This window comes from Manduca sexta, chromosome 28 (assembly GCF_014839805.1).
Source record: "Manduca sexta isolate Smith_Timp_Sample1 chromosome 28, JHU_Msex_v1.0, whole genome shotgun sequence".
Taxonomy (NCBI): Eukaryota; Metazoa; Arthropoda; class Insecta; order Lepidoptera; family Sphingidae; genus Manduca; species Manduca sexta.
In genome coordinates, this window is record NC_051142.1 from 17592603 (window position 1) to 17618744 (window position 26142).

The 26142-nt window shown below is 34.4% G+C and overlaps 4 protein-coding genes across 4 annotated transcripts in view; 2 read left to right on the forward strand and 2 right to left on the reverse strand.

The window, feature by feature from the left end:
* Positions 1-284, reverse strand: part of LOC115449533 (neurofibromin) — a 61396-nt gene extending 61112 nt beyond the window's left edge. Inside the window, exon 1 of the mRNA XM_037444378.1 lies at positions 51-284. Within this exon, the coding sequence (XP_037300275.1) occupies positions 51-110 (60 nt within the window). The 5' untranslated portion in view covers positions 111-284. The remainder of the gene's footprint in view (positions 1-50) is intronic.
* A 379-nt stretch (positions 285-663) lies between these two features.
* LOC115449536 (sorting nexin-32) lies at positions 664-8859 on the forward strand. The gene is made up of 11 exons (XM_030177385.2): positions 664-798; positions 1553-1681; positions 2179-2349; positions 2622-2743; positions 2929-3097; positions 3295-3454; positions 3697-3812; positions 4386-4495; positions 4834-4906; positions 5960-6069; positions 6319-8859. The coding sequence occupies exons 1-11, from the start codon at positions 793-795 to the stop codon at positions 6410-6412; spliced, it is 1260 nt and encodes a 419-aa protein (XP_030033245.1). The 5' UTR covers positions 664-792; the 3' UTR covers positions 6413-8859.
* A 701-nt stretch (positions 8860-9560) lies between these two features.
* Positions 9561-19753, forward strand: LOC115449540 (transmembrane protein 145). The gene is made up of 16 exons (XM_030177393.2): positions 9561-9830; positions 10764-10887; positions 11033-11182; positions 11374-11510; positions 11753-12080; positions 12334-12531; positions 13219-13303; positions 13752-13973; positions 14750-14922; positions 15606-15737; positions 16038-16125; positions 16969-17042; positions 17563-17637; positions 18043-18134; positions 18327-18862; positions 18995-19753. Exons 2-16 carry the CDS (start codon positions 10792-10794, stop codon positions 19171-19173), a joined length of 2565 nt encoding a protein of 854 aa, XP_030033253.1. The 5' UTR covers positions 9561-9830; positions 10764-10791; the 3' UTR covers positions 19174-19753.
* A 339-nt stretch (positions 19754-20092) lies between these two features.
* LOC115449541 (protein SGT1 homolog) lies at positions 20093-25080 on the reverse strand. The gene is given in 7 exon segments (XM_030177394.2): positions 20093-20535; positions 22633-22725; positions 22727-22738; positions 22936-23021; positions 23564-23765; positions 24202-24318; positions 24937-25080. Coding segments are annotated over 7 exon segments (651 nt in total). The 5' UTR covers positions 24970-25080; the 3' UTR covers positions 20093-20427.
* Between the last annotated feature and the right edge of the window lie 1062 nt (positions 25081-26142).

Here is a 26142-nt window from a genome sequence, read left to right on the forward strand (position 1 = left end):
AATTAGGGTGGGTCGTTTCAAATATTTTGTGAATATGTTTCGATACTTACTTGCTCTTCGAAACGTTGTATAAGCGAGTTCGCCCATTCGCCAGGCTTCTGCGTGCCCATTTTGTACAAAATTAACGTATTGTTTACATAAATAAAATAAAAACAACAAACGTTTCTTGAAGCTCCATTTCCTCTTTCGGTTTTGGAAAGCTACTATTGGAGTGCCGGGTAATCATATTTTTTTGTACCTTAGATGCAAATTATAACTTTACTCTTACAAAACCAAACAAAATGCAATATTTACTTTTTTTCCATTAAAATCTACAATTTAAAGGAAAAAATTTTCATTTTTTTCTCAAATTTAAGACAAATATCAGAATGTATATTTTTTCTAAATTAGTAGATTTTCAGTGGTATCACAAGAAGATGTCAAACTAGGATCAATAAAATTATGGACGCGTTCCATTTAAAGTAAGCACTGTCCAATAAGAATTAGAACTTAAAAAAGTTCACGCATTGTATAATTCATAAATATAATTCATACATTTCTCAATAAATATTTATTACGCAAGCAGTATATACATATATAATTCCAATTAGATTAGAATGATATAAAATAAACTGTAATCAGAATGTCTACAACAGAATGTCTTCTTTGCAACACAAAATATTTGACGTTTCTTTTTGACAATCATCATTGTCAAAAAAGATTAAAACATTCCTTGTGTTTTTTAATTGTACGCGTAATTGTTAATTAAATCTATTTTTCGTGTAATTTGGTGCTGTAATCTTGCGTATAAATATGATGGTGAGTATTCATTCGAAATTACAGCCTTCTTGTTAGTTATTCCTATTTTTTCAGCATTATTGGGGGCGTCGCCGATAAGCCAAAAACTCGTTAATTTTATTAATTTTCGCGAATTATCTTTCATTTACTAGTCATAATGGAAGGCGTGAAGGTTAATTGAGAGTTATTTTTTATATTGTACTCTTATATAGTGTGCATTTACCGGAAAATTTATCGTGACGTGGATTTTTTATACTTCGGCTAAAAGCGTGACGTTAAATTGTTTTGTTGATAAATAACCGCCTAACGTAAAATTCGTATCAAAAGACGAACTAAAGATAAACAGGGAATAACGTATATCGAACCACGAACAAATTTTTCGTTTATACTAAAGTGTTTTATTGTTAATTTTGCTTTTCTTACTAAAATAAATAAATTTGCATCATTTATTAGGAACTGTGGTTCCAAGACTTTGGTGGCACGGTGTACAGAGCCTACAGGCTCGCTAGGGCCAATATTCGAAAACACCCATGACCACTTATCATTAAACAAATTTCTAGCTTATCTTTGTGTGTTGGTAATCATAGAAATATACACTGAGTCATAATAAAAATTGTAGATTTGGTTAGATATCTAATTACTTTTGCAAACATACATCACATGTTTCTTGTTACAGGGTAGGCAGAGGTGTAACACACCCACACCTACCTTTGGTTCTCATGTAAGGGGTGAAATGAATAAATAATTATATTAATTAGATTTTTGTTTAATTCAGGACTGTGTGGAAGAAACCAACCATGATCCCCTATCTGCCCCTCCAGCATCGGCTCCAGCTATTGTGGATCCTAAAATGGAGAAAAAGAAACCCAGTGAGAATGTATGCCTGGCTGACAATAGTCTGTTGGTAAGTCTTAGGGAATAATATATTTAACCTGCCTTGATTGTTGGTGAAGATTGGTTTAAATTAGTTGTGAAAAAAATGATTAACTGGTAATAACAAAATCTTTATATGATTTTGCATAGAATGATAAAAAAGATTTTAAAATATGTACATAATGACATCAGTATCATTAGAGTGCATCTGTGAAGGAGATAAATTACTATCTTTTATATTAAACTTCTGAAATATATAGGTTTTTCCTATTTTTTTAGTATTAATTATTTTGGATTTTATTAAATATGTATTACATAAAACAAACAAATGACCTACTCCATCATATCAGGAAATTGTTGCTATAATTAGAAGGAAATTGATTATTGATTAATGATTTTTTATTTTACTTTGATGTAAATTTTTTTATGCCATACATAATCTAAAGTTATAATTCTCGCAGTTCAAATGTCTTGTCTATAAAAAAAATGTTGCCAAGTTTAATATAATGAAATATATGAATCCCACAGGTAGATATATCAGATGCTCTCAGTGAGAAGGAGAAAGTAAAGTTCACGGTGCACACAAAGACAACATTGCCAGAGTTCCAAAAGTCAGAGTTCATTGTGGTACGTCAGCATGAGGAGTTTGTGTGGCTCCATGATAGATATGAAGAGAATGAGGAGTATGCTGGATATATTGTGAGTATATTTAACAATTGTTAATATTCATTAGTATATACTTGTATCATTTAAGACTCCAGTTGCTATATGTGCAATTGAATGAATAATTTCAGTATACAATTACTTGCAATGTACTTATGACTATCAAAAAATATAGCAGCAGTCAGCAGTATAAAAATTTCAGCAGTCTTGGCAAGGGTCTAGCGGATATTCCGTATCTGATATCCAAAAGACTTTATATTTTAGCATTTATAAAAATTACCTTAAACTTAATATACCGCGTTCGTCAGATACCACCAGCACCTCCGCGTCCAGATTTCGACGCGTCGCGGGAGAAACTTCAACGCTTGGGAGAGGGGGAAGGTGCGCTAACACGGGAAGAGTTTCTCAAGATGAAGGAAGAGTTGGAAGAGTGAGTTCATTTTTCTCTTTTCATTATTATAATCAATAGCAGATTCAATTATTTAATATATAGTTGAATAGTTACCTATTTTTGGCGAGAGGAGAGGGCTATCCCTTTTTCTCTTGACGTTGCAGTGACTGACTACATTAGGGTTGCCACATTTATGTTTAATCATAATTTATTTTTTGTTATAGTGAATACCTAGCAACATTCAAAAAGACGGTGGCTATGCATGAAGTGTTCCTGCAACGTTTGGCTGCGCATCCGGTATTTAGAAACGACGCACATCTGCGCGTGTTCCTCGAGTACGAGCATGACCTGTGCGCAAAGCCACGCGGCAAGATGGACGTCATTGGCGGACTGGTAAACGATTCTTATCTATTTTAGGTTGAGTCACCGTGATTTATGAGTCAATGTACCCAATAGGTACAAGTCACCACATATCGCTTACTCAAATAACCAGGTATAAAAACGCATTATTGAGACAGTATCATGGTAATTTTTTTTATGAGGCACAGTGATATATAAACATGAATAAATCAATACGATATTTTTCCTAGATGCGTTCAATGACGACAACAACCGATGAGATATATCTCGGCGCTACAGTGCGGGACGTGAACGACTTCTTCGAGCAGGAGACCGCATTCCTGCAGGAGTACTACTCCCATCTCAAGGAGGCGGTCGCTAAAGTCGACAGGATGACGTCGAAGCATAAGGGTGGGTGGATATTATAATTTTCCTATTTAAGAACGGTCTATTAGGCGATGGTCGTTGATTGTCCATCAGATAACTGTAATTTTAGGATGAGAGAAATTTATACACTAATATATGCAGGCGATATGATATGAATCCTGAATCCAAAACATATATACGTAATTTTTCTATGGCATTGGCAGATGACTACTTACCCAATATAATTTTTTCTGTGCCTTGGTTTACATTCAATTCTTGTATCACAGAGGTAGCAGACGCCCACATAAAGCTGTCATCATGCATCACCCAGCTGGCCACCAGGGAACAACCGCCCATGGAGAGGTTCCTCACAAGAGCCTCGGAGACTTTCGACAAGTGCAGAGTAAGTCCCATCGACCAAGTACCTTTAAAGAACTATTTATTTTTTATTCGGGCTTGCATCGCACAGTATGATAAATAGAGTGGGATGAAATAGCGTATCGATTGAAGAGAAATGATATCTCTCGCTAGCCGACTTGTTTGAGAGCGGTCATGTCATAATCTGATCCTGATCGCGATAACATGACGAATATCCGACCATCAGCATTAAGTAAACGCTAGTATAACGTAATGATTCCTTATGTTTACGCGAATGATAGGCATTGCAATAAAACAATTTTAGGGGGTTCTATAGCAGTTTTTATATTATAAATTTCTGCCGACGCAAAATGTACGTCAAGACACTGAGCTCATTCTGTGTAGATCGGACCATCAACAGCAAAAAAAAAATGTTATTGTAAAATATACGTAGATATTGTAACTGGACTTTCGGATGACCAACACCTCAGATTACCCGTGACTACGAAGGCTGCAAAGTCTTCGAAACGTCGGGAGAAATTTATAATAGAAAAAAGAACCGCGATATATTCCCTAAAATATTTTTATTTCGAGGCTATAACAGATGTAATCGTTTCAGAAAATCGAAGGTCGCATGGCCAGCGACCAGGATCTGAAGTTGGCGGACACGCTGCGTTATTACATGAGAGACACACACGCCGCCAAAGCTGTGCTCGTCAGAAGACTTAGGTAAGTTAGTAATTGGAAGAGATTGGAAATTGAAATATCAGTTTTAGAGTGTACCGTGTCACACTCAAGGAAGCCTTGTTATTCTGATATGCCGCTCCATGTGTCTGCTTGTCCCTTATTGGCCTAAAAGGGTTTAATATTTGTTTATTAGCTTCTTTACATAGTTATTTAAAACTGTAGTATGTAGCAGACAGTGGATTGAAAGGTTTATAGGCCACTATGTGTTGCTCCCGTTACGAAGTCCCTAAAATTGGTTGGTGTCTTCGTTGGTTTATTAATCTCTAAGAATTTATTGGTCTTGCAACTTGTTTATATTATCGGATATTTTTTACGCTCAGGTGTCTAGCCGCATACGAAGCTGCCAACCGAAATCTTGAGAAAGCTAGAGCCAAGAATAAGGATGTTCATGCTGTAAGTAATCAGATCTCTTGTCTCTTTCCGACTCATTTGACTTTTGTACATTTCGTCCTTGTCACTGGGAATGCCTAAAATGTTCCATGTTTCCTACTCACACAGATTGCAATGTTTTGTCTCATTCCACGGATCGTTTTTCATTCGATGAATATAATTCTGCAATTTTTTTAACAATTCATTCAATATTCATATATTTTTACCATTACCTTGACATAGCACAAGTTTTACAATATATTATGGGCATCTATCTCATTCATTAACCGTGATATGTATACAGAAAGGAGAATAACAATGAGTGCTATTAACTTTTATTGTATTATAAACCCAGTTTTCCACTTCACTAACCGCCATTTTCAATAAGACGCTCCCAATTGCTTTTTTTCAATCTATCTCAAAAATGGACCAATCAGAACAAAGATTTTTCGACAAGCTTACAAATGAGTTATTTTGATTGGTTTATTCCCGGAATCGGATTGAGGATTGAGATTGGGATCGTTTATTAAAAACGGTTGTAAATGATCGTCACTGTTTGATATAATATGCATTATAACATTTTGTCTGTTTGTGCGCACGTCAAGCCGGTGGAGGTGCAAGAGGTAACGCACGCTTTACACTACATCACACATTCATACATTAATACACACATACACATATTTATAGGAACAATTTGTATTGTCATTAAGTTTAAAATGCTCTGGATTGTCTTTAAAGTTGAGATAAAATTGTCACAGGAACTAAACCAGATATATATGTATGGCTTTTGTTTTTATCACTTGAGGTAGACAGACAACTAGGGAATTTAGAAATCTATGACTTAAAATTTTGTTTGCGCACAATAATATTTAAATGTAATCGAAAGCCAATAAAATATAATTTTTACTTTATAAGTATCTTATAAAATATAATTTAAATCTTGCAACCCTAATAATATTATGTTATTACTGTGATACAGAACTCGAACAAGAATCTTATAGCAATACGAGATATGAAAACTTTAAATAAAACCTCATAAAACCTAGTATTTACCAAGTTATGAACAACCTTTCCCAGGCGGAACAAGCTCAAGCAGACGCGTGCGCTAAATTCGAACAGCTGTCGGCGCGCGCTAGAGAAGAGCTTATCGACTTCAGAGCGCGCCGGGTCGCAGCATTCAGGAAGAGGTGAGGCATCTTGTTACACTAGTATTTATTAATAGCTTTACTTACCCCATTTATTATGGGGTATCGTAGAATATGCCTATTCTATTTTACCCCAAATTTTTAACACAAACATTACAAATTATCTTAGTAAAAAAGCCACAAAATAGACGCCTACAACACTGCTTTAATAATAAACTTACTAAAAAATATATATATCTATACGATATCTAATAATAAGGGCCATAATAAAAATACGTTACTTTTTTCTAGTTTAATCGAGCTGGCGGAACTTGAAATTAAACACGCAAAAGCCCAGCAGGAGTTGTTCAGAAAGTCTCTACAGGTTCTCAGGGAATGTCAGTAAGCATATACCTTGTTAAAGATAAATTGGCAACCAACAATGTCGTTTAAGCTGCGATATAGGTATCGGTATATAACTAAACGCTGACGCGAATTGCGGAAGTAAATGTTCACGATTTTGGGGCTGCAGAATGTCATTGGATGCGGTGCTGTTATTACGTATACTACATATTGTGTTTGGTAGATTTATTTCAGTTATGCAGTGCTACCAAATGAAGACTATAAATAATGCGCGCGCGCAAACATTTGCAACTTCCACTTTTAGTCAAGCGCTCAAGTCTTGTTCCCATACCTATCAATATCTGACATTTTCTACTACACATTCGAAACAAGAGAGTTTATGTTGCAATATTGAATCGAGTACATATAGTAATCAATTCCTTAATTTTTCTTTTTACACGAAAATTCATATATTTGTAATATTGTTTTTTTTTTTTTTTACGTCAATAATCTCCAACTTTTTGCCTGGAAAAGTAGCTGTTATTCTAGTATGGAAAATATACACAACCTAGCTGGAATGAAAGGTATATTGGATTACTAGACATGAGTATATTGGAATAATATAATGCTGTATCGGTGCTAGCTCGTGGTCGACCGGTGCAGGTCTCCAGCGATCTATTTAATCTAACGAGGCGCCAAAAAAGGCAACATTGTTTTAGCTATATAGAAAAGTTTATTTGTCGAAAATTCATTTCAAGTTAACTTTACACCCATCCACGAAGCATGATGAATTGCATTCACTTTCTACTATCAACCACGACATAGCACCTAAAGACTGGTGTAGTTTAATCTTACTGCCAAAAAGTTGGTTAATAAATAATATACCGATGTATTCCAACGTTTTTAACGTTAAATATAGTTTTATTATATGTTTGAAAGTTGAGTTTGTATTATTTTACACTATAAAATATGTCTGCGACATAGCATGGTGTTCAGACTGGCTCGAAAATGAAAAATGGTTTTAATTGTAATATTTTTGTCGGAAGTAGGTAATACATCGCTATGAGATCTTCGGAACTGTTTTTTTTTTTATTATTATGAGTAATATTATCTATGTAAATGTATTACAATAATAGGGTAAATATTTTTTTATTTTTTTTATTTTTAAAATAAGTAATACGGAAAAATAAAAACAAATTTGTACATATCCGGTATCCCTGGATGATAAATAAATAAAGTATTCCACTATTATTGAAATACATACCTACTCAATTTATATTATATTATAATAGACTACATAACTATGTAATGTGTATGTAATATAGAACAGTTTCTATGTACTGAATTGTTATGTAAGTAACTATGGTCTCTTAAATTTTATGCAGGTATGAATATAGGTCATGATACTCGTGACCATAAAGTAAGATAAGTGCTGTATGTCTAGTAAATATGTAAGGTATTTAGATAATGTTATACTCTATGTTTATGGCTAGAAATGTTATTTTGAAAAATTATCGTAAATATCGAGGTTTTTATGAATGATTATGATTTATTAAATCTTTGGGGCAAGGTAAAATAAATGTTTCAGTTGGGGTAAATCGTAAATATTACAGTAAAAGCTTTTTTGACGTGCTGAGACATCACTTGTTATTTATGGTAGTAGTTGATATCTTTTTTTTTACTGAAAAGATACTACGGTTTATAATAACTATCCAGCATAGAAAAATCACTGAGGATTGATTATTAAACAAAAAGGCTAAAATAAAAAAAAGAGTTTTAATTAATGATTACTTCTTTGTTTGTCAACATTTTTATCAGTGGTTAATTAATTCTAGTGTTACATATTTCTGTCATTATTACATTATTTTAAGCGTCAAAGTGAGAAAACAAATGTTTAAAACTGATTAAAAGCGTCAATAATTATAAACCTATAAGAAAAGGTGCGTATTTTGCCGACCAAGTGTTACAATTTTAGTTAATTATGCGTTTTGAATGTATGTTTTTAAATATTATTTACTTTATTACTTTTTATAATAAAACATAATTTAGTTGCTTGGTGTAATGTGGTACTATAAAAAAGATTTAAGATAGCTAAGGTTCTATCAATTTATTCACATATATGTCACGGAATATTTTATAGCTTATTACTGGTTGTATCTTAATGTTTGGGGTAATTTCTTGCTGAGCGGTATTATGTTAAAGTTAAAGAAATTATTATACTTATAAAAATATTAAAAAATCAATACACAAAACACATGTACCCATGGGGTAATTCAGTTACCCAGGAATATTCTTAATCGTTTGCCAAGAGTTCATGCCCTCCAGGTAATTGGTAACTCCAAGTCGCTGGGTAAGATCCCAAGCTCACAAGTCAAATGTTAGTATATAAATTTCTTAGCACTCGTTTTGGCTACGCAAGAACTAAATTTTATTACCAAAGTGAGCGTAATGTATAGAGCGTAGTGTAAGAAATGTTATTTTTATTTAAGGAAATATATAGTTATCTGTATAGAAATGAGTTTTATTTAAACGATATCATAAACAATTGCGTAATATTGATCTTATAGAATATCGCATCCTAAACTTTCAATATATAATAATAATATCAGCCCTGTATTATATACTTGCCCACTGCTGAGCACGGGCCTCCTCTACTACTGAGAGGGATTAGACCTTAGTCCATGCTGGCCTAGTGCGGATTGGTAGACTTCACACACCTTCGAAATTCCTATAGAGAACTTCTCAGATGTGCAGGTTTTCCTCACGATGTTTTCCTTCACCGTCAAAGCGAACGATAAATTCACAAAGAATACACACATGATTTTAGAAAAGTCAGAGGTGTGTGCCCTTGGGATTTGAACCTGCGGACATTCGTCTTGGCAGTCCGTTCCACACCCAACTAGGCTATCGCCGCCTAAATAATAACTTTCAATATATTAATAGACTTATCAATAGGTACCACAAGCCACAGATAATTCCCCCGAGGATGCAGTATGTGGTAACCATAAATGATGTACCAATCCGTGATATTTTGTCCCCACTATCATAAAATAATGGATGGGAATTTATCGCTAATTTGCTTAACCGGCCCGAGGTCATTATAATGTTCAACAGCCAGTATCATTATCATTGATCTATATAGTAATTACAGTAATTTTACAGTGGTATTATAAAAAGGATTTCGATGCTTTTACTAAGTAATTATGGTAGTAACAAGGGTGCCAAGGTTACTGGCCTAAGGACCTATTAGCCTGTTGGGTATGATAAACTACAAATACCAATTTCGCTCAACCACGATGTTATTTGCCAACAATAAAAAATGTATACTTGAATGGGGTATTGCGTGTCGACGCGTTGCCATAGCAACGTTTATTCACAACACACCTAACACTACAACATAAACTGATTTAGAATCGGCTGTAATTTTAATTATTTAGATTATTGTGTGTGAGATCTAATAAAGAGATGAAATCAACATGCGGGTAAGTTAGTAGTGGTGTTTTTAATGGCGTAATATTTGTATGAATCGATAGATTATAATTGCATTGTGGTGGTATGCGTCCTGTTTGGAGATTTTAGATGGGGTAATTTTAGACAATTAGGGGTAGAATTTGAATAGAGACTTCGTGCTAATCTAAATAAGTATTGTATTGAATGTAAAAGGATTTTAATTTGCTATCGTCTTCGTTACAATTTACAACCCATTCAATGTGTATCATAATTTTTACATTACTAAAATATTTTGGCGCCTACAATATACTACTCGCCCGAACATTGTTTTTTTTTAATTAATATCAAAAATAATATTTTCTTATTGATATTTAATTTATAAAGCTGAAGAGTTTGATTGTTTGAACGCGCTTATCTCAGGAACAACAAAACTGGTGTTGAAAAAAAAAATAACTAAAAGGAAGCTACATTACACCTGAGTACCATAGGCTACTTTTTACCCCGGGAAAATATAAAGTGGATCTTTTATCCCGGAAAAACTTATCGCGCGAGCGGTGCCGTGAGCAAAAGGTACTGTCTTATAGAAGTTGTAAATAAATAAATATTACCACGTTGCCTGAGCTGCTCATACATAATAATTATTACCCCAATTACTGGTATGACGTTTACCCCATAGCCATTAAGATAGATCGTACATCAACTGTTACATATAACCAGGATATACTTAAATAAATTATTTTAACACAAAATTTTACATTACTGCAATTTTTGTGTATCCGGATAAGGCGAAGAAATATGATAAGACAATGATACTACTCCTATATTAATAGGCCAATTATCCCACTGTTGATTACTGGTCTTTTTAATTAGCAGGGGTTTGATCTTCCTTTGCATCGAAAGAATATTATGATGCCCCTAAAATTGTTATGAACTTTCCGGTAATAATAACATAGACATTTTTTCAGCTAATTAGCCATCCCTAGTTGAATCAATATGTGGTCGTCAAGGACGCGCATCCTGTTACTGTTGCTGGGAGCGATTTCTGGAACTTTCGGCAAGTGGGTACAAGGATCGCTTGATACGAAAGAGGTATGACGTCACGTTTATGGTAGTATACAAATTGTAAAAGGTATACATAAGAAGAAAAAAGAAATATTTCGTCTGAAAATTGTCGTTATTGTGACGGAGATTCTTTTTAGTAAGTAGGTACCTAAATATTTCTCTTCACTTTCAGAATTGGGCATTCCTTGCCCGTTTCTGCTTTCTATCTCTCGAAGGGCAGTTTGAGTATCTCATAGAGTATGACAAGGAGATGGGAATACCGAATCTACTGCTGTACTATGATGACGATAGCCAGTGGCCTGCAGTGTACCATAGCAGCAAGGTATGATACATGGTGTTATAAAATGCTTTTAAAATATCAAAAGAACATAGCCTTTTAAAAATAACTTTATAAATATTGTTCAAAAATAAATATTTCAAAATATGTAGGCATAAACATTGAATGTTAGTCAGAAATCATAACATTTCTCAATTTTGAAATTAATTCCTTCTTATCATTGATTTTTTTTACAGACATGCAAGGAACGTGAGGCAGTGTTGAACAAAGTTGGCCAGAATCAGATCATCAAGTTATCCCACTGGTATCCTGAAACAGAGTATTCGGGATGTATCGTAACAAGAGCCAATAAAGAGTTGCCAGCTTCCAAAAGGTCTGTCAAAAATATTGTAATATAGTCCGTGTATGACCTCCCAATATCTTTGGGACCTAAGCTAACTACTACTACTTAATCTAAGGTAAACAGGCAATTCTTAGATAATCCTCTAATTTCCTTTGTTCATGACAAGAGGACCCAATTGATGTTACTATCTTATCTATACCTATCCTCCACTCCATAATATTAAACAAAGAAACAAAAATACTTTGAACGGCAATATTAATATTTATTTTCAGCGTAACAACGACACAAAAACCAACAGTAAACCCGTTTCTTAAATCAAAGAACAATACCACAAAATCGGAGGCACCCCATGACCCGTTATACTACGACCAATTTTTAAAAACTACTGCAAAACCAAAGTCTACCACTATCCATACAAAATCTACGACAGCACGGATAAATACTACTGCGTGGTACGAATTGTTGCCAACTGATGACTTGAATTTTACTACCGCGTTTCCGGAAGATGAATTATGGGAGCATATTGGTCCCGAAGTTAGTTTAAATAAGTCAGAGAATTTAAAAGACGTGGAGATTTTGTTTGAAAATAATAAAAATGGGGTAAGTTTATTAATTAATACAAGCATTGATATCCGTTAGGAAGTAAGAATTTAAAAACTACGATATCTACAAATCTGATGGAATTTTTCAAAAACGGCAAATTACATCTAAACCTTTCGTTGCTCTTATTAAATAACAGCTTTTCGCATTGTAATCATAAAACTGAATGATCCAGGTTCGACTCCTAGTACTATACTTCCCGTTTAGGTTATACATTAAAAAAATGCTTCACACCGTATTTTTTAAATTTCAGCAAAGAATAAAAAGATCAAATTTCGAGCTGATAGAGAGGTATCGTCGAAGGCGTTTAAATTCCGAATCACATGGTTCTAACGGTAGACGAAGTGAGAAAATGGAGAAGCTTCTCGTGTCTTGTCATAACACTAGGAGATTCAGATCAGCCAGAGAGAGATGGTGGTTCATCGCTATCAGCAACTGTGATAGTCCGAAGGTTCTTTTTTTCGTTTTATTGCAGTAGAATGACGAGAGGAGCATTCCGCTAGCCTGATGGTAGGTAAATGACACGGCCGCCCATAAACAGCAGCAACACCATACAGAATTTTGAATTATAAAGTAGTGTATGACATTCCACTACGCTCGACACCCTGATACCTAAAATGTTTTATAATGCCAAATAATGCTGGCTAAATGTCCTTAAAACCGGAACACAACAGTTTGTACATACTGGGGCTTGGTGGTAGAAATAGACATTGCGATATACTTTCAGGTATAAAGGTATATTACGGTGTAGAAATGGCAGAACCTGACTAGTAAGCGTTCTATATGTGGTCTTTCTTTCTTTATGATGGGGACGGCTAACCCAGTGCAGCGCCATTACTTCACAGAAGACATACACACAATCACGCTTCTAATCCTCGAATGGGCAGGCAGAGGCGCAACCGGTGTCCTCACTGTCACTCAGTATTCTGTCCCATAACGTTATTTGGGGAGAGCCTATCGCCAAATCGAAGTACCACAGAAGATTTACTTTAATAAGCTGCTTAATTGCAATTAGTAGAATTGCTGAGATTCAAGAATTGTAATTGAAAAATTACTTTTTATTATGAAAGAAAAATATTACTTCTATTTGATCGGTTAGTATATGAAGCTTGTGTATACCTAATCGTAATATTTCCAGGGTTTAGAAATAAAATACAAATTTCTGATGACGAATGCGCCTGACGGTGATTTCTGGCACACGCATTTCTCTGCTGACGAATTTTGTAAGTATTTGTTTTTTATTAAAGCATTTCAATATCCATCTATCTAATCAGCCCGTATCCACAAAATGCTGGGTAAAAACCCGCTCTCAATCACGTCTCCCTTTCAAGTCCTGTGGGAGCCACGTCCACTGTTTGTGAACATAACTCAGGCCTCTAGAAATTGAGACTTTAAAATGCTCATAAATAAGACATTAAATCACCCACGCGTGCTGGTGGTAGGATATATTTTATGTCCGCCCGGCTAGCGACCGCTGTACATAAGGTGTTAAAACACAAAGTGGCCCACGTAATTTTGTCACGTTCCAGGAAAGCCTGTATATATCCGGTTACAACAGGCCGGCATAATTGTCTCGACTGCCGAGGGGTAATCTTACCATCAGGTGCAGCAGTGTCACTGTGCCGTGCACGTAAAAAACATTAATCATAATTTTACTATTATTTCTTCCAGACGTACTGCCAATACTTCTAGCTTACACCTTCGCCTACGTCATAGTTATGGTGGCAGTAGTGATGTGCAGTGTGGAGCTAAAGTCACGACACCTCCTACACACTACTTACAAGTTGTTCTTGGTATCGATCGTGACCCAACACTCAGGAGTCATGATGCAGACTCTCGCTTATATAAAATACGCCGCGAATGGAGTCGGGAGTCCAAGTACTGTTGTTATTGGTAAGTAGAGTACATAAATAACGGGCGTTTCTGGAGTTGGTTGTGAGATGCGATTCAGCACTTGCATCATCATGCCGATTGCAGTTTAAAATAATCTTACAATAATTTAAATCTAAATAAAATCTATTTATCACCTCATCTACTTAACGATAGTGCACTTTGTGATAGATTGTGAGTACTGTATTGTGCATTTTTTTTTTATAAAGAACACTTGACTCGTCTAATATTACAACTTATACTTAATGTCAGAAACTATGACTGTGATGTTGAAAATAATAAAATTATGTTGTTCTTATTTTTTAAGAAAAGCACAACATGTTATGTGATAAGCTAGCTAATATTACAACTTATTTCCAATGTGGAAAAAAGTCCTCTCCTATTACATCAAATATAAGCTCCGAGAAGTAAGTATACTGATACCAAGGGCTTCTCCGAGGATAATGCGGACTCAGTACTGCGAAGTCTTGGAGAGTATCTCCTTTACTGGTACTAGGTCTCTCATATGTGAGAGTCCACCTAGCACTGTGTAGTCATTGTTGTGTTCCGGTTAGAAGGATATTGTAGCCAATGTAAGTACTGGACATTAACAGCTCATGTCTCGGGATGGCGAGCGTAGTGGAATACCAAAAAATACTTTACTTTATTCAAGGTGTTGAATGGTGTTTCTATTGTTTATGGGCGGCCGTATCGCTTACCATCAGGCGAATGGCAAGCTCCCTCATCATGTAAATAAATAAAAATAAAACATTCTGGTGACCCAAATTATGAAATTCCAGGCCAGTTCCTGTGCGGAGTTTCGGAGATGACGTTTCTCCTCCTCCTGGTGTTGATGGCGAAAGGTTACACCATAACAAGGGGTCGGTTAAAAATCGGTTTCACTGTAAAACTGACCGTTTTTATGTGCTGTTATGTGGTCACTTACATCGTGCTGTTCATATACCAGGCTAAGGTAACCAGAATTATCTAGTTGCTTGATATGGTTGTGGCAAAATGACTTCTGCATGTGATTTTGGCTTGCGTCCAGATATAATATTGCTGATAAGAGATAATTATTCTTTGTCACTTGACAAAATTATGTCAATCTTTTCGAAGCAAGTAGGGTATTTGACTATGTTAGATTTTATGCATTTTTGATATGTACCTTACAGTCATTAGTCCAAAAAGGAGTCCTTGTGTGAAAACAGCATTAAAATTTGATAAGAAATGGGGCAGTTATTTAAATTTCAAATATACAAGAGTGGACGCGAAGTGGGGATATCGCTCCATCTCTTTCTTTCGCACGCTTCGTAATTCCCAATGACGTCACATGAGAGTATTTCGTCCCTTTTTGTGTTATTTGAAACTCACCCCATCTGCCTAATTTCAATGGGTTATAACTTGTATATTTTAACCAGATTTCAATGATTTCTTCTGTTTTGGAATTTATACGACATATGTACATATTTTATAAAAGTTAAGTATAAATAAATAAATCAAATATCCTATTGTTCTTTTTTGTACACATCAATAGTACAACATAGAATCACCTTATAGTATAGATGTTTACAAGTCATCAGATCGCCTTAATCTATGCCTATGAATTTAATAAAAGAGTCATATATAATATTTAATATGTTACAATAAATATTCCAGGCTTTCGACCCCGGCGAAGTGTTATATCTATACGAGAGTCCGCCTGGCTACGGGCTGATTGTAATGAGAGTGTTGGCGTGGTGTGTGTTCGCGTATTCCACCTTTTTCACTGTCAGAAAGTACATTGAAAAGGTAAGTCAGATGATTTAAATGTTTTGTTTAACATTAGTCTACAGTCTACACAATAAAACATAAGTACCTATTTATGTATTTATCAATATAAATGTACGTTATGGAAAGTTTTTAACAAAATATTGTAACGAAATTTTCTCTGACATCTGTTTTTATAATATTTAGGAGAATTAATTTATTAAAAAAATCGATAAAAAACAATTAACAGAAAAATTTGTGATGATATTTCGTGAAAACTTTTTCGTTAGTTTTATTTTAAGAAAGAATATTAGAAATAATCATGCATTTTTTCTATTTCAGACCATGTTCTACTGCCCGTTTTTCATTTGCGGCACTCTGTGGTTCTTCGCCGGCCCTTTGTTTATACTCACCGCTAATTCTTATATAGGTATTTTTCATTACAATAAATATATACAGGCCTTTTTTTATCACTTCTTTTTTGGGGGCACGCTAACTCTCAAAAGTTATAAGTCTATCATTTTTTGTGATCCCTTCTTTCTTGTACTTTTTAATAGCAATTTTTATTTATATTTTGCAAATTTTCTTTGGGGCACTGCGTGCCTCCACAAAAAAAACCCTGCCTACACATAAGCGCATACATACAGAGGCGGCCTTAGAGGGAAGCGAACCGGGTAACCGCCCGGGCCTAGCCCTTATAAGGTCTTCGCACGATGCCTTGGAGGACCGCTTTTTACGAACTTATCGACGAAACTGTTAACTGGGGAACTTTTTTTTTCTTCACCCGGGGCCTTGTGTCATTTAGGACCGCCACTGATATTAGAAGATATGGGACATGCACAGTTCGAAGAGGTATCGCTCCATAATATTGTAAAGGAACCGTATCGCTATATAGGTCTCAATCTCCGGCTGAAATAGATATATTTCTCATTGGAAAACTGATATGTGTTTATAAATTTGACTCGGGTATAGAACTCTTGTCTTCATGGGACCGATAAGTACGAAATGCCATAAGACCGAAAGTTTGTGAGGATGGATGTATTTATATTAGTTCCTCTTTCACGAAGAAACTATTGAAGGGATTTGGATAAAACTTTACTGTAATATTGGTTATACATCAGAATAACACATAGGCTACAATTTATAATGATTTTGTGTAACTTGCTCATAATATAACGATACATATCAAGTATGTAAGTCGGAACAAAAAATTATCCCAGAAAACTCCTTCACGCGGGCAAAAGCTAGTGGTCAATAAATATTATTTTTCCAGATAAGTGGGTGCGTGAAAGTGTAGTAACTACGGTGTTGCTTTTCATTGCGTTTAGCGGACACGTCATGTTCCTGGTAAGTCGAATTATCTATGCTATTATATAAAGCTGAAGAGATCGTTTATTTGTTTGATATTATATATTACGCTATATGACCAATAAGAGTGGAGCATAATGAAAAATGTAAATATGGGGAAATTGATTCTTGAGTGGTTTCGTTGCGTGCGCTGCGTAAACGGTTAGTTACACAACAATCATGTATGATGGAATTGTTCCTATTAAAAAGTTCTAAAAACAAAAATTATAGACAAAGGTCCCCGCCGCATTTGTCTGCCCACCGGATTTCGATGATATTTCGTATGGAGATAGTTTGAGACCCTGGGAAGGACATAGGTTACTTTCTATCCCGGGAAAATATAAAGCGTGACTATTGTAGCGGAAAAGTATATCCCGAAAAACTATATCATGCTGGTGGAGCCGCGGGCAATAGCTAGTTATTCATATACTTAAATGTTGTAAAGCTCATATTATAAAGTACCAACATCAGATAAAATTTTGACTTTCTAGCTATTATACCAACTAAGCTTGTTTTCCAGATGCTGACGTTACCAGTTTTCGCTAATAAGAACTTCCCATACCACGTGAGGACTACGCAAATAGGAGTTATGGAGGTGAGTTTGTGTAACCTCACACAATAAGATTTTACAACTACCTATCCGAAAAACACAACTTTTATCCCAGTCCGAAGATAAGAATGTATCGATTTAAAACGCGGCACTATCGTGTTATGCCTCATTTGCAGCCGTTTTCAATAAACGTTCCCAATCTCAATCCGATTCTGAGAATGAACCAATCAAAATAACTCATTTGTAAGCATGTTAATAAATACTTTGTTCTGATTGGTCCATTTTTGAGATAGATCGAAAACGCCACTGGAATCGTTCATTTAAAATGGCGGTTAGACTATTAAAATAAATCTCCGCATAGATAATTTAAACGTGCCATTTTTTTTTCTCGGACACCCTGTATAAAGGCTAATAATAATAATGAAACATTCAAATATTGTACTATTCCAGGTGACAGGCAGTACCACAATAGACAGCTTCGGTCATAACCCCTATCAGCCTAGCAATGGCGCTGCGCAAACTGTTATCATTCCCTTAACTAGGTAAATATAGTATCAATATATTTAAGGAATAATAAATCCTAATGAAAGTGAATAAGAATATTTTTTACATGTTGCCACTATACCAATCGGTAGATATTTATTGACATATAACTTCTTTACAGTAATTAACAACTCAAAAAATCTTACTTGTGTAATATTCTGGTATTGGTTTTTATAAAAATGTATTTCCAGGCGCACAGAAGAACTCATAGGCAATATGTATAGCCAATACATGGCCACAGCCCCACCAATATCTTTAGAAAACGAGACTCCAAAACTAAACGGAGTTCAAAAACGAGTAGAAGCTAAAAAATACCTTGTCTCTCAAGAAAGCACCGAAACTAACACATCAGATGATATTCGACCTTCTGTCTCAGAGGACAAGGAAATATTTACCGTAGAAAATCAAATTTCGAAAATGGAAAACGGCAATGCGATGTTGCCACCGAATATTAATCCTACTAATGTGATAGAAAATGGTAGTTTAAAGGCTACTAATTCTATGGATAAAGATAAGATGTTGCCAGAAATTAAAAATGCAACTAAATCATTAGATGGAAGCCTACCTGATCTTGATGATTCTAGAGGCGATTTGCCGAACATTATGCGGTCTAGACGGAATATTCTAGAACCTATAAAAAGAGAAGAACCGTCTGTGCCTTCATGGTCACTTGCAAAAGGACCATGTGTAGTTAGTATGCAAAGGAAGACAAGTATTGACAAAACAGGTAATATACTATAACAATTTAAATTACTTGAGCAAATACATATTTTTGAATATTACTAAAATTAATCTATTTTTACGCTAGTAGGATTTATTTCGTATTATATGAATCAATTTATCAATACTTTTATTTCAGTTTCAGACGTTCCAGAAGCGAATGGAACACAAAACGGCAAAAAAGTACCATCAGTGAGAAATGGGTTGCCAAGCTCCGGCGAAATTTCTACCATACACGAAGGTCATATACAAAGTTTTCAAAGTACAGTTAGTAAAGCTACTATAGACCTTTTTAATGCTAATAGTAATAAAGGATAGTCATTTGATTACATATTTATTTTTTAAGAATACTCTTACAGGAAGAATAATAATTGAATCAACAAATAATAATTGGTGTATTTTCTTAATTAGACATCGATTCCACAATGAGCGATCAGTTGAAAGATTCGAATTTGCAGCTAAAAGTTTTTATGGGTAAAGTGGCAACGACAACTGAAGCTGTCAACCAAAGCCGAGTTGAGTAATAAATAGCAAATAGAACGAAAAAAAATTATATATTCGCTCATTTGATCTAAGTTCATGGGGCAGACGTACGAATTTTCTATAATAGCCCACAAACAACTTAGGACTCGTGGTGGGGAATATTTTTTGTACTTAATGGTATACAAATGTACTTGTATATGTGAATGTTAGTAAACTTCTATTTACGTCCAAAAAGCCTTCTCCACTAAGCGGTAGTGTTCAAGTTGTTTGCCGGCATTATACGATCCTATTGGGTAGTATTTACAAATTTATCTTCGCTCTGCTTGGCAGGAAACATTCAATTATTAATCTTTACGTTAATACTCATTTATGAATGTGTGTAATTCTAGTCTATACAAATAAATAATGTGGGATACGCAGTTATTTTATTGCTTACAGGAATATTTACTATGAAATCCATTTTTTTGTTTTTTTTTTTATTGTATAGTGGTCAAACAAGCATACGGTTCACTTGATGGTAAGTGATCACTCGCCCATGAACATCTGCGGAGGGCATAGAGATGCGTTGCCGGCCTTTGAGGTGGGAATACGTTTTTTTTAAGGTCGCCAGGTCGTATCCATCCGGTAATGCTGTATACGGCACATTTTTTTTAATATATACCACAATAAATACCAATTAATTTTGGTTCCCGTTTTGTCTAACCATGGCTTTACAGACAATGCTGCAGGCAAAATCAATAAATAACAAAATAAATCAATATTGCCACAGTCTTTATTTCCGACACATTATACAGTGTGTTGTAGAAAACATAGAACATAATTTAATCCTACACAGGGTAAGGCAGGTACGCAATACTATATATAGTTTTGTTGCTTTTCCAAAGCAGATTAAAATTCTAGAGGCAGTCTGTGGTCATCCCACTGTATATATAGCTGATATTATTTCTTTGAAACTTTTGATAGCCAACTTTTGTTCTTCCCCAAGGAATTAAATGTCCCACCTTTCTCAATCACCCTGTATAGTACGTTATACATACATATTTCATAAGTTTATATAACATAACATATTATCAACTAAATTGTATACATTTATTCGTCCCACTTCTTAAATTCCAAGCCATCAGGTGGTTTTACTTCGACCTTTTCTTTCGCCACTTGGTTCCAATTCGTGCTAAGGACGGTACCACCAGACTCCACCTAAAGATAAAAAAAGTGTCGTAATTGGAAATATAAAATTACTATGAGTTATCTTTGGAAGGGAATACAAAACAAATTACGATGTTATAAAATATACATATAAAACATAATAAAGCATCAATTCAGAAAAGGAATTTAGAATCTGAAATACAGACTTCTGCCTCACACCTCACTAATATTAAAAATGTTGCCACATCCCAATTTGACACAATAAAGGAAGCTAAACTGCATTGAAAAAAGTAAATGATTTTTTAAGTATATTAATAAATCATACTGAAACATTTCCAATACAAAATGTCAATATTATTTGAAGATAATTAAAACACGGAAGTTATATTTTACTAGACACTTAATAAGGTGTAGATGTTTCTTTGCATTTAAAAGTAAGAAATCAGGGTATTAATCCTTAATAATTCATGAAATTGTTGTCAATGATAATTATTACAACGCCTAAAATGATAATTATAACAGATATAATAACATTGATGGCAATAATTATAACCGTCAACAATAAAGAAAGACAAACTATTTCCAATATATGTGATGGGAACAATGACTAAATATAAAGAGGACAGGCCTCAAAAGTTAGCTATATGAATAAGTTATATTTATGTTAGGGAAATCGACGCAGAATTGTCAATATATATGTCTATCTCTTTTACTCAAAGCTTATTTGGAACGCAACAAAAAATGTATTTGTTAAGTTTCGAAAGTGACTCAGTGTTGTGTGAAAGGATGCAAATCGAATTCACGCAAGAAAGACCCCGAAATATCTTTTCATAGGTTAGTAACTGTTTTACCGAAAATTAGCAAATATCTTTGTATATTTACTTTTTGGATTTGTTTTTATCAATTAAAATGATATGTGGATCTGGTTTGTTAAGCTTTGGACCCTTTTAGGCGTGATTTATACACATTAAAATCATTATGTTTGTTTACACACGAGCTTAGGGATGGGTGGGTGGATTTGTTTAGAAATTATTGATATCGATATTTTAACAGACGCCCGTTTATCAATTACGGTTTTGTCTTTGAAAGAATGTTAGAGCACACATCAATATTGTATTATTCAGAACGACAAACTAAGTGAAATTAGAATATTTTTTAAGATAACCAAAAAATTTAAAAACCAAGGCAAAATGAATTGAGAATATTGAGCGACGTGATTGGAATCCTACACCAAATACATATTTCTTTACATTTTGAGAAGATAGGCATAAACCACACGTTTAATTAACGCGAGTAAAGATAACTGTTTTCCAACAATATTCCCGATAAGTAAAATAGTAATGATTATTATACTTCACCTAATAGTAATATTACTTTAATATATTGCTATGAATAAAATTAGAATTGTTACATAAAAGAATAGATAAACATAAAAGAAACAACATAAAGATGAAATGTAAGATATATTTTTACAATTGGCGGTCTTATGTTTCGAACAACCTTTGCATGCACGGAAATAGATACATAATCATATTGTTGTTATTGCAAATAATTATTATAATTGATTATCTTAACCACCATTTTTACGGTCATTGATTTTAGTTTGCTGAACCATAGTTATGTTTCTCGATCAAAGAGCATAATAATAAAATAAAATAAAACCAACCAAATAATTGCTGGCTACGCTATCTTATTCCATTTATCATGTATTAAATAAATATCTTAATCTGTAACTTAAATTTTTAGCAAGGAATAGTGCAACATACAAATATAGATCAAACACAACTGGATGTTTGTCACAACAGGTACTGCTTTGTTTAACAATTGTTACTTATAAATCACTTTCAGTTTGTTTGTTTACATTATGGTTTGTTATATTTATATTATGGTAGTTCCTAACCCCTTTCGTATTTGATCTTTTTGGGGCTTGTTTGTCTCTCTTAATTCTTCGATGTCGATACAAAATTTTCGGTACTAGCATATCACTATTGTAAGGGGCGGAGTCGGCGCCATTTTGTTCAGGAAATGTGCCGCATGTCACGTGACCATATTACCCATCCTCTATACTTCTTTTATCATTGGATGGGAATAATACATATCAATACTACCAACATAATACAAATATTAATGTAGATAATAAATACTCACAAAGCTCTTGTTCATAGCTCGCCGCACCTCGTCGGACCCCTCGCCGTAGATTTTCTGGAAGAGTGCGTTGAGCGCCGCGTCGCCTTCCGGCTTCCTCTTCTTCCTCCTGTAGCAAAATACACAACGTAGTTATTTTATATGTAAATTCATAACCCCGAGTGTTAGAGGCTACTTTTTAACCAGACAACAGCCACAAACACGCGCGGGCCTGCCGGCAAAATCTAATGTTAACTTTAATAATCATGCTTGGCTAGAATTCTTTTAATGGTTATGCTATCTGAAAAAATCACAACCAATACATACCATTTTCTTCAAATCCTTTTCTATTTTATCCCAATCTTTTTTGAATAGTTTAGGCGGCTGCTGTGGTCCAGACGCGTCAATGACCGCTAAAAAGGTAACATGTCCAATTATAAAATTAATAACACAATCAAAGAACCCAGGAACTGTTATATGCAATTAAAATTTCCAAATTTCAATTATCTATTTATTTATACTAATATATAGTTTGTTGTTTGAACGCGCTCAGGAACTACTAAACCAATTTCGAAGTTTTTTTAGGAAGGAACACTAATAGGAAGAACATTACTCCTGTGTGCTATTGGCTGCTTTTAACCTGGGAAAATATAAAACGGGACTTTTGTACAGAAAAACCTTATCATCACCATTTTATAAATATAGGAGTGACAAGTGTACACTGCCTACTTTGGGTTCTTTAGCGTATTTGAGTCTTCACTGATTTAATCTTGATCTTGTCGGATTGCCGTCTAACTGGACTATTATAGTGAAAGAGCAGAGAGTGCACCTGTGTATTGCACACACACTTGTTCACTATAATATCTCTTGCGTTCCTGCCTAATCTCCATTGAGATTGGCCGCCGTGGCCGAAATTTGGTTAGTAAGGAATCAACCAATCAGTGCTAGAACATACCCTGCGGTATAGCCTTGACCTTTGTTTCCGTGCCCTCCCCCTCCAACTGGGTCCACCTCACACCCTCCTTTTTCCGCAGCTTCACTTCGATCTTGGACGGCGTGACGGCGTGGACACTCATGGATGGAACTACTTCATGAGCCAGTTCTAATTCCAAACTGTACTCTGAGTCAGAGTTTGGTATTACACTCGACACTGAGAGCTGGATACAGATTATAGAATGTAGTTAATTACTTCAAAAATAATTGGAAAGTGGTGTAATTAATTTATTTTTTTCAATGGTAAGTGTAATTGTATTATTGTTATGTGTATGGTCTAGCTGATGACAACATGAATGGTCTACTCGTTATCTATTTTTAGGATTTTATTGCAGTTTTTATATTATAATTTATAATATTAAAAACCCTAATCCTTAATTTATTTTTATTCCAATGCTTAATATTGTAGTAAACATAAGAAATCATTATGAATAATCTAGTGCTTCTACAGTTTTCTTTTAATAGAATGAGCCAAGGTGTACCTACATATTTACCTTGTAGTAATTCAATGTTACCCATAAACACTTCAAGGTCTAAGTCTGACTACATACATACTTTTTAATACAATTTGAATCCATATAAATAAGCATTGATACTCACACTTCTCTCGCCATACTGTACTTTGACCTTATCACTGGGAGCATTCTTGAGTAAGATGGTGATCACCACCTGCGACTCCGTCTGGTACCAGTCATGTTTTATTTTGAGCTTCACTGGCTGAAAAATATTCAGAAAGTCAATATACAGAAAAAGTAATATTATTTATAAAGAGAAACCAATTCAGAGAGAAATAGTGTGGTGTAAAGTATAAGCTACAGACAAAAAATAAATAATATGCTCATCACGCCTTTTCTCCAAAGGGATAGACAGAGGTGCAGCTGGGGCAGCCACTATTTGCCTGTGTTCTGTCCTATGATGTGATAGGAGACGAACCTATCGCCATATTATGTACAAATACCAGAATCACACAATAGAACTGAGCAGAAAAAAACCAAATATCACTTTGTGTGACCGGGGATTCAAACACATCACCTCACAGCAGTGTTAAAGCACAGACAATACAACTATGCCTCTAAGACAATTAATAGAATCACAGTAGCAATCTAATTACTTTTGTTTAAGTAACAAACGAATTTGTTCAAGAAATATTTTATACAATTTCCTATGTAATATGAGACATTGGTAAAATTAGCACTCCTTATTGGAACTTCTTTGTCTTGTTTAGAAAATGCAAGTAATAGATACCGGCAATAATGTGGAAAGTATTTCTAATTATAAATAGATAATAAGCAGTTTACTGGATTATTCCAGAGACTTATAATAAGATTTACTCACCTCTGTTTTTTCCATGTCTTTAGCCTCAGACATATTTCTAAATTCAAGTGATAATTCTCCTATTTCTCTTAGAAATTATTTATTTTCGTTCCGAGTAGACAGTTCCAATCAGCGATTTTTCTAGACTGAAGGTGCGTTCAAAATTTTAATGACTGATTTTCACTAGATCAATATAAACAGTTTTAAAGTTTGTGAATAGGATATAACTCGTAATTAGCGTTCTATGAAATATATTAAATTGATATTTGATAGTACATATTTTATAACCACTTCATTATTTTATACTGATATCAAAGCTTCATAAATTTTGCCAAAACTTACGTTATACACAATTACGTTTTATTTATTCTGAACGCATCTTACCAAGTTCTATAAAGAATATATAGACCTATCAATCATGTAGTACAGTTCAATAGTCAATAATTATTGAATCTTTGTTTATTGTAGGAATAATAGCTTGCCTCAAAGAGAATTAGAATAAATAAGTAGGTGTACCTATAAAAACTTATAGGTATTATTAATACATACATACATACATAACATCACGCATTTATCCCCGAAGGGTATGCAGAGGCGCAACTAGGGCACCCACTTTTCGCCAAGTATGTTCCGTCCCATGATGTGATAGGGGGCGAGCCTATCGCCATATCGGGCACAAATTCCAGACTCCGGGCTGATACTGAGCAGAAAAACCCAAATATCACTTTGCCCGACCCGGGATTCGAATCCAGGACCTCAGAGCGCTATTGTACCGGACATGCAATACAACTACGCCACCGAGGCAGTATTATTAAAAATCTATAATTTTAAGACTATATTCGTAATTAATACATTCAATTTTATACTATAGAGAAAAAATAACAAAAATGTTCTATTGTAGCATCCAGTAGAACTTTGTTGTTATTTTTTCGTTATATTATTCATTTGCGTTATTTTTAGATTTACAAAGTGTGAACATGTAAATTTTTATGTGTGTGTCAGGCAGTATCAGGTATCTGATCAAGGGATTATATTTCCTTAAGTAGATATATAAATTTCCGACCTTAGGTAATTTATGAGTCATTAAATACAGGAATAATATTTAAATGACACATAACATGTATTTGTTGTCTTATAAACGTCATAGAATAGGATGAAATTGGACTTCTATTTTTCACGGCCCGTCCAATTGTAATCGATTGGGTTAGTTTAGGAAACGTTAATAAT

What these genes read in the sequence shown, in the direction of transcription:
- LOC115449540 (XM_030177393.2), top strand. Translation starts at nt 10,792, where the DNA reads ATGTGGTCGTCAAGGACGCGCATCCTGTTACTGTTGCTGGGAGCGATT. An exon ending in GAGTTGCCAGCTTCCAAAAG is followed by an intron (nt 11,511 to 11,752) that starts GTCTGTCAAAAA and finishes ATTTATTTTCAG; the next exon opens with CGTAACAACGACACAAAAAC. An exon ending in GCGGACACGTCATGTTCCTG is followed by an intron (nt 17,043 to 17,562) that starts GTAAGTCGAATT and finishes CTTGTTTTCCAG; the next exon opens with ATGCTGACGTTACCAGTTTT.
- LOC115449536 (XM_030177385.2), top strand. An exon ending in AGACTTTCGACAAGTGCAGA is followed by an intron (nt 3,813 to 4,385) that starts GTAAGTCCCATC and finishes TAATCGTTTCAG; the next exon opens with AAAATCGAAGGTCGCATGGC. An exon ending in GTGCTCGTCAGAAGACTTAG is followed by an intron (nt 4,496 to 4,833) that starts GTAAGTTAGTAA and finishes TTTTACGCTCAG; the next exon opens with GTGTCTAGCCGCATACGAAG.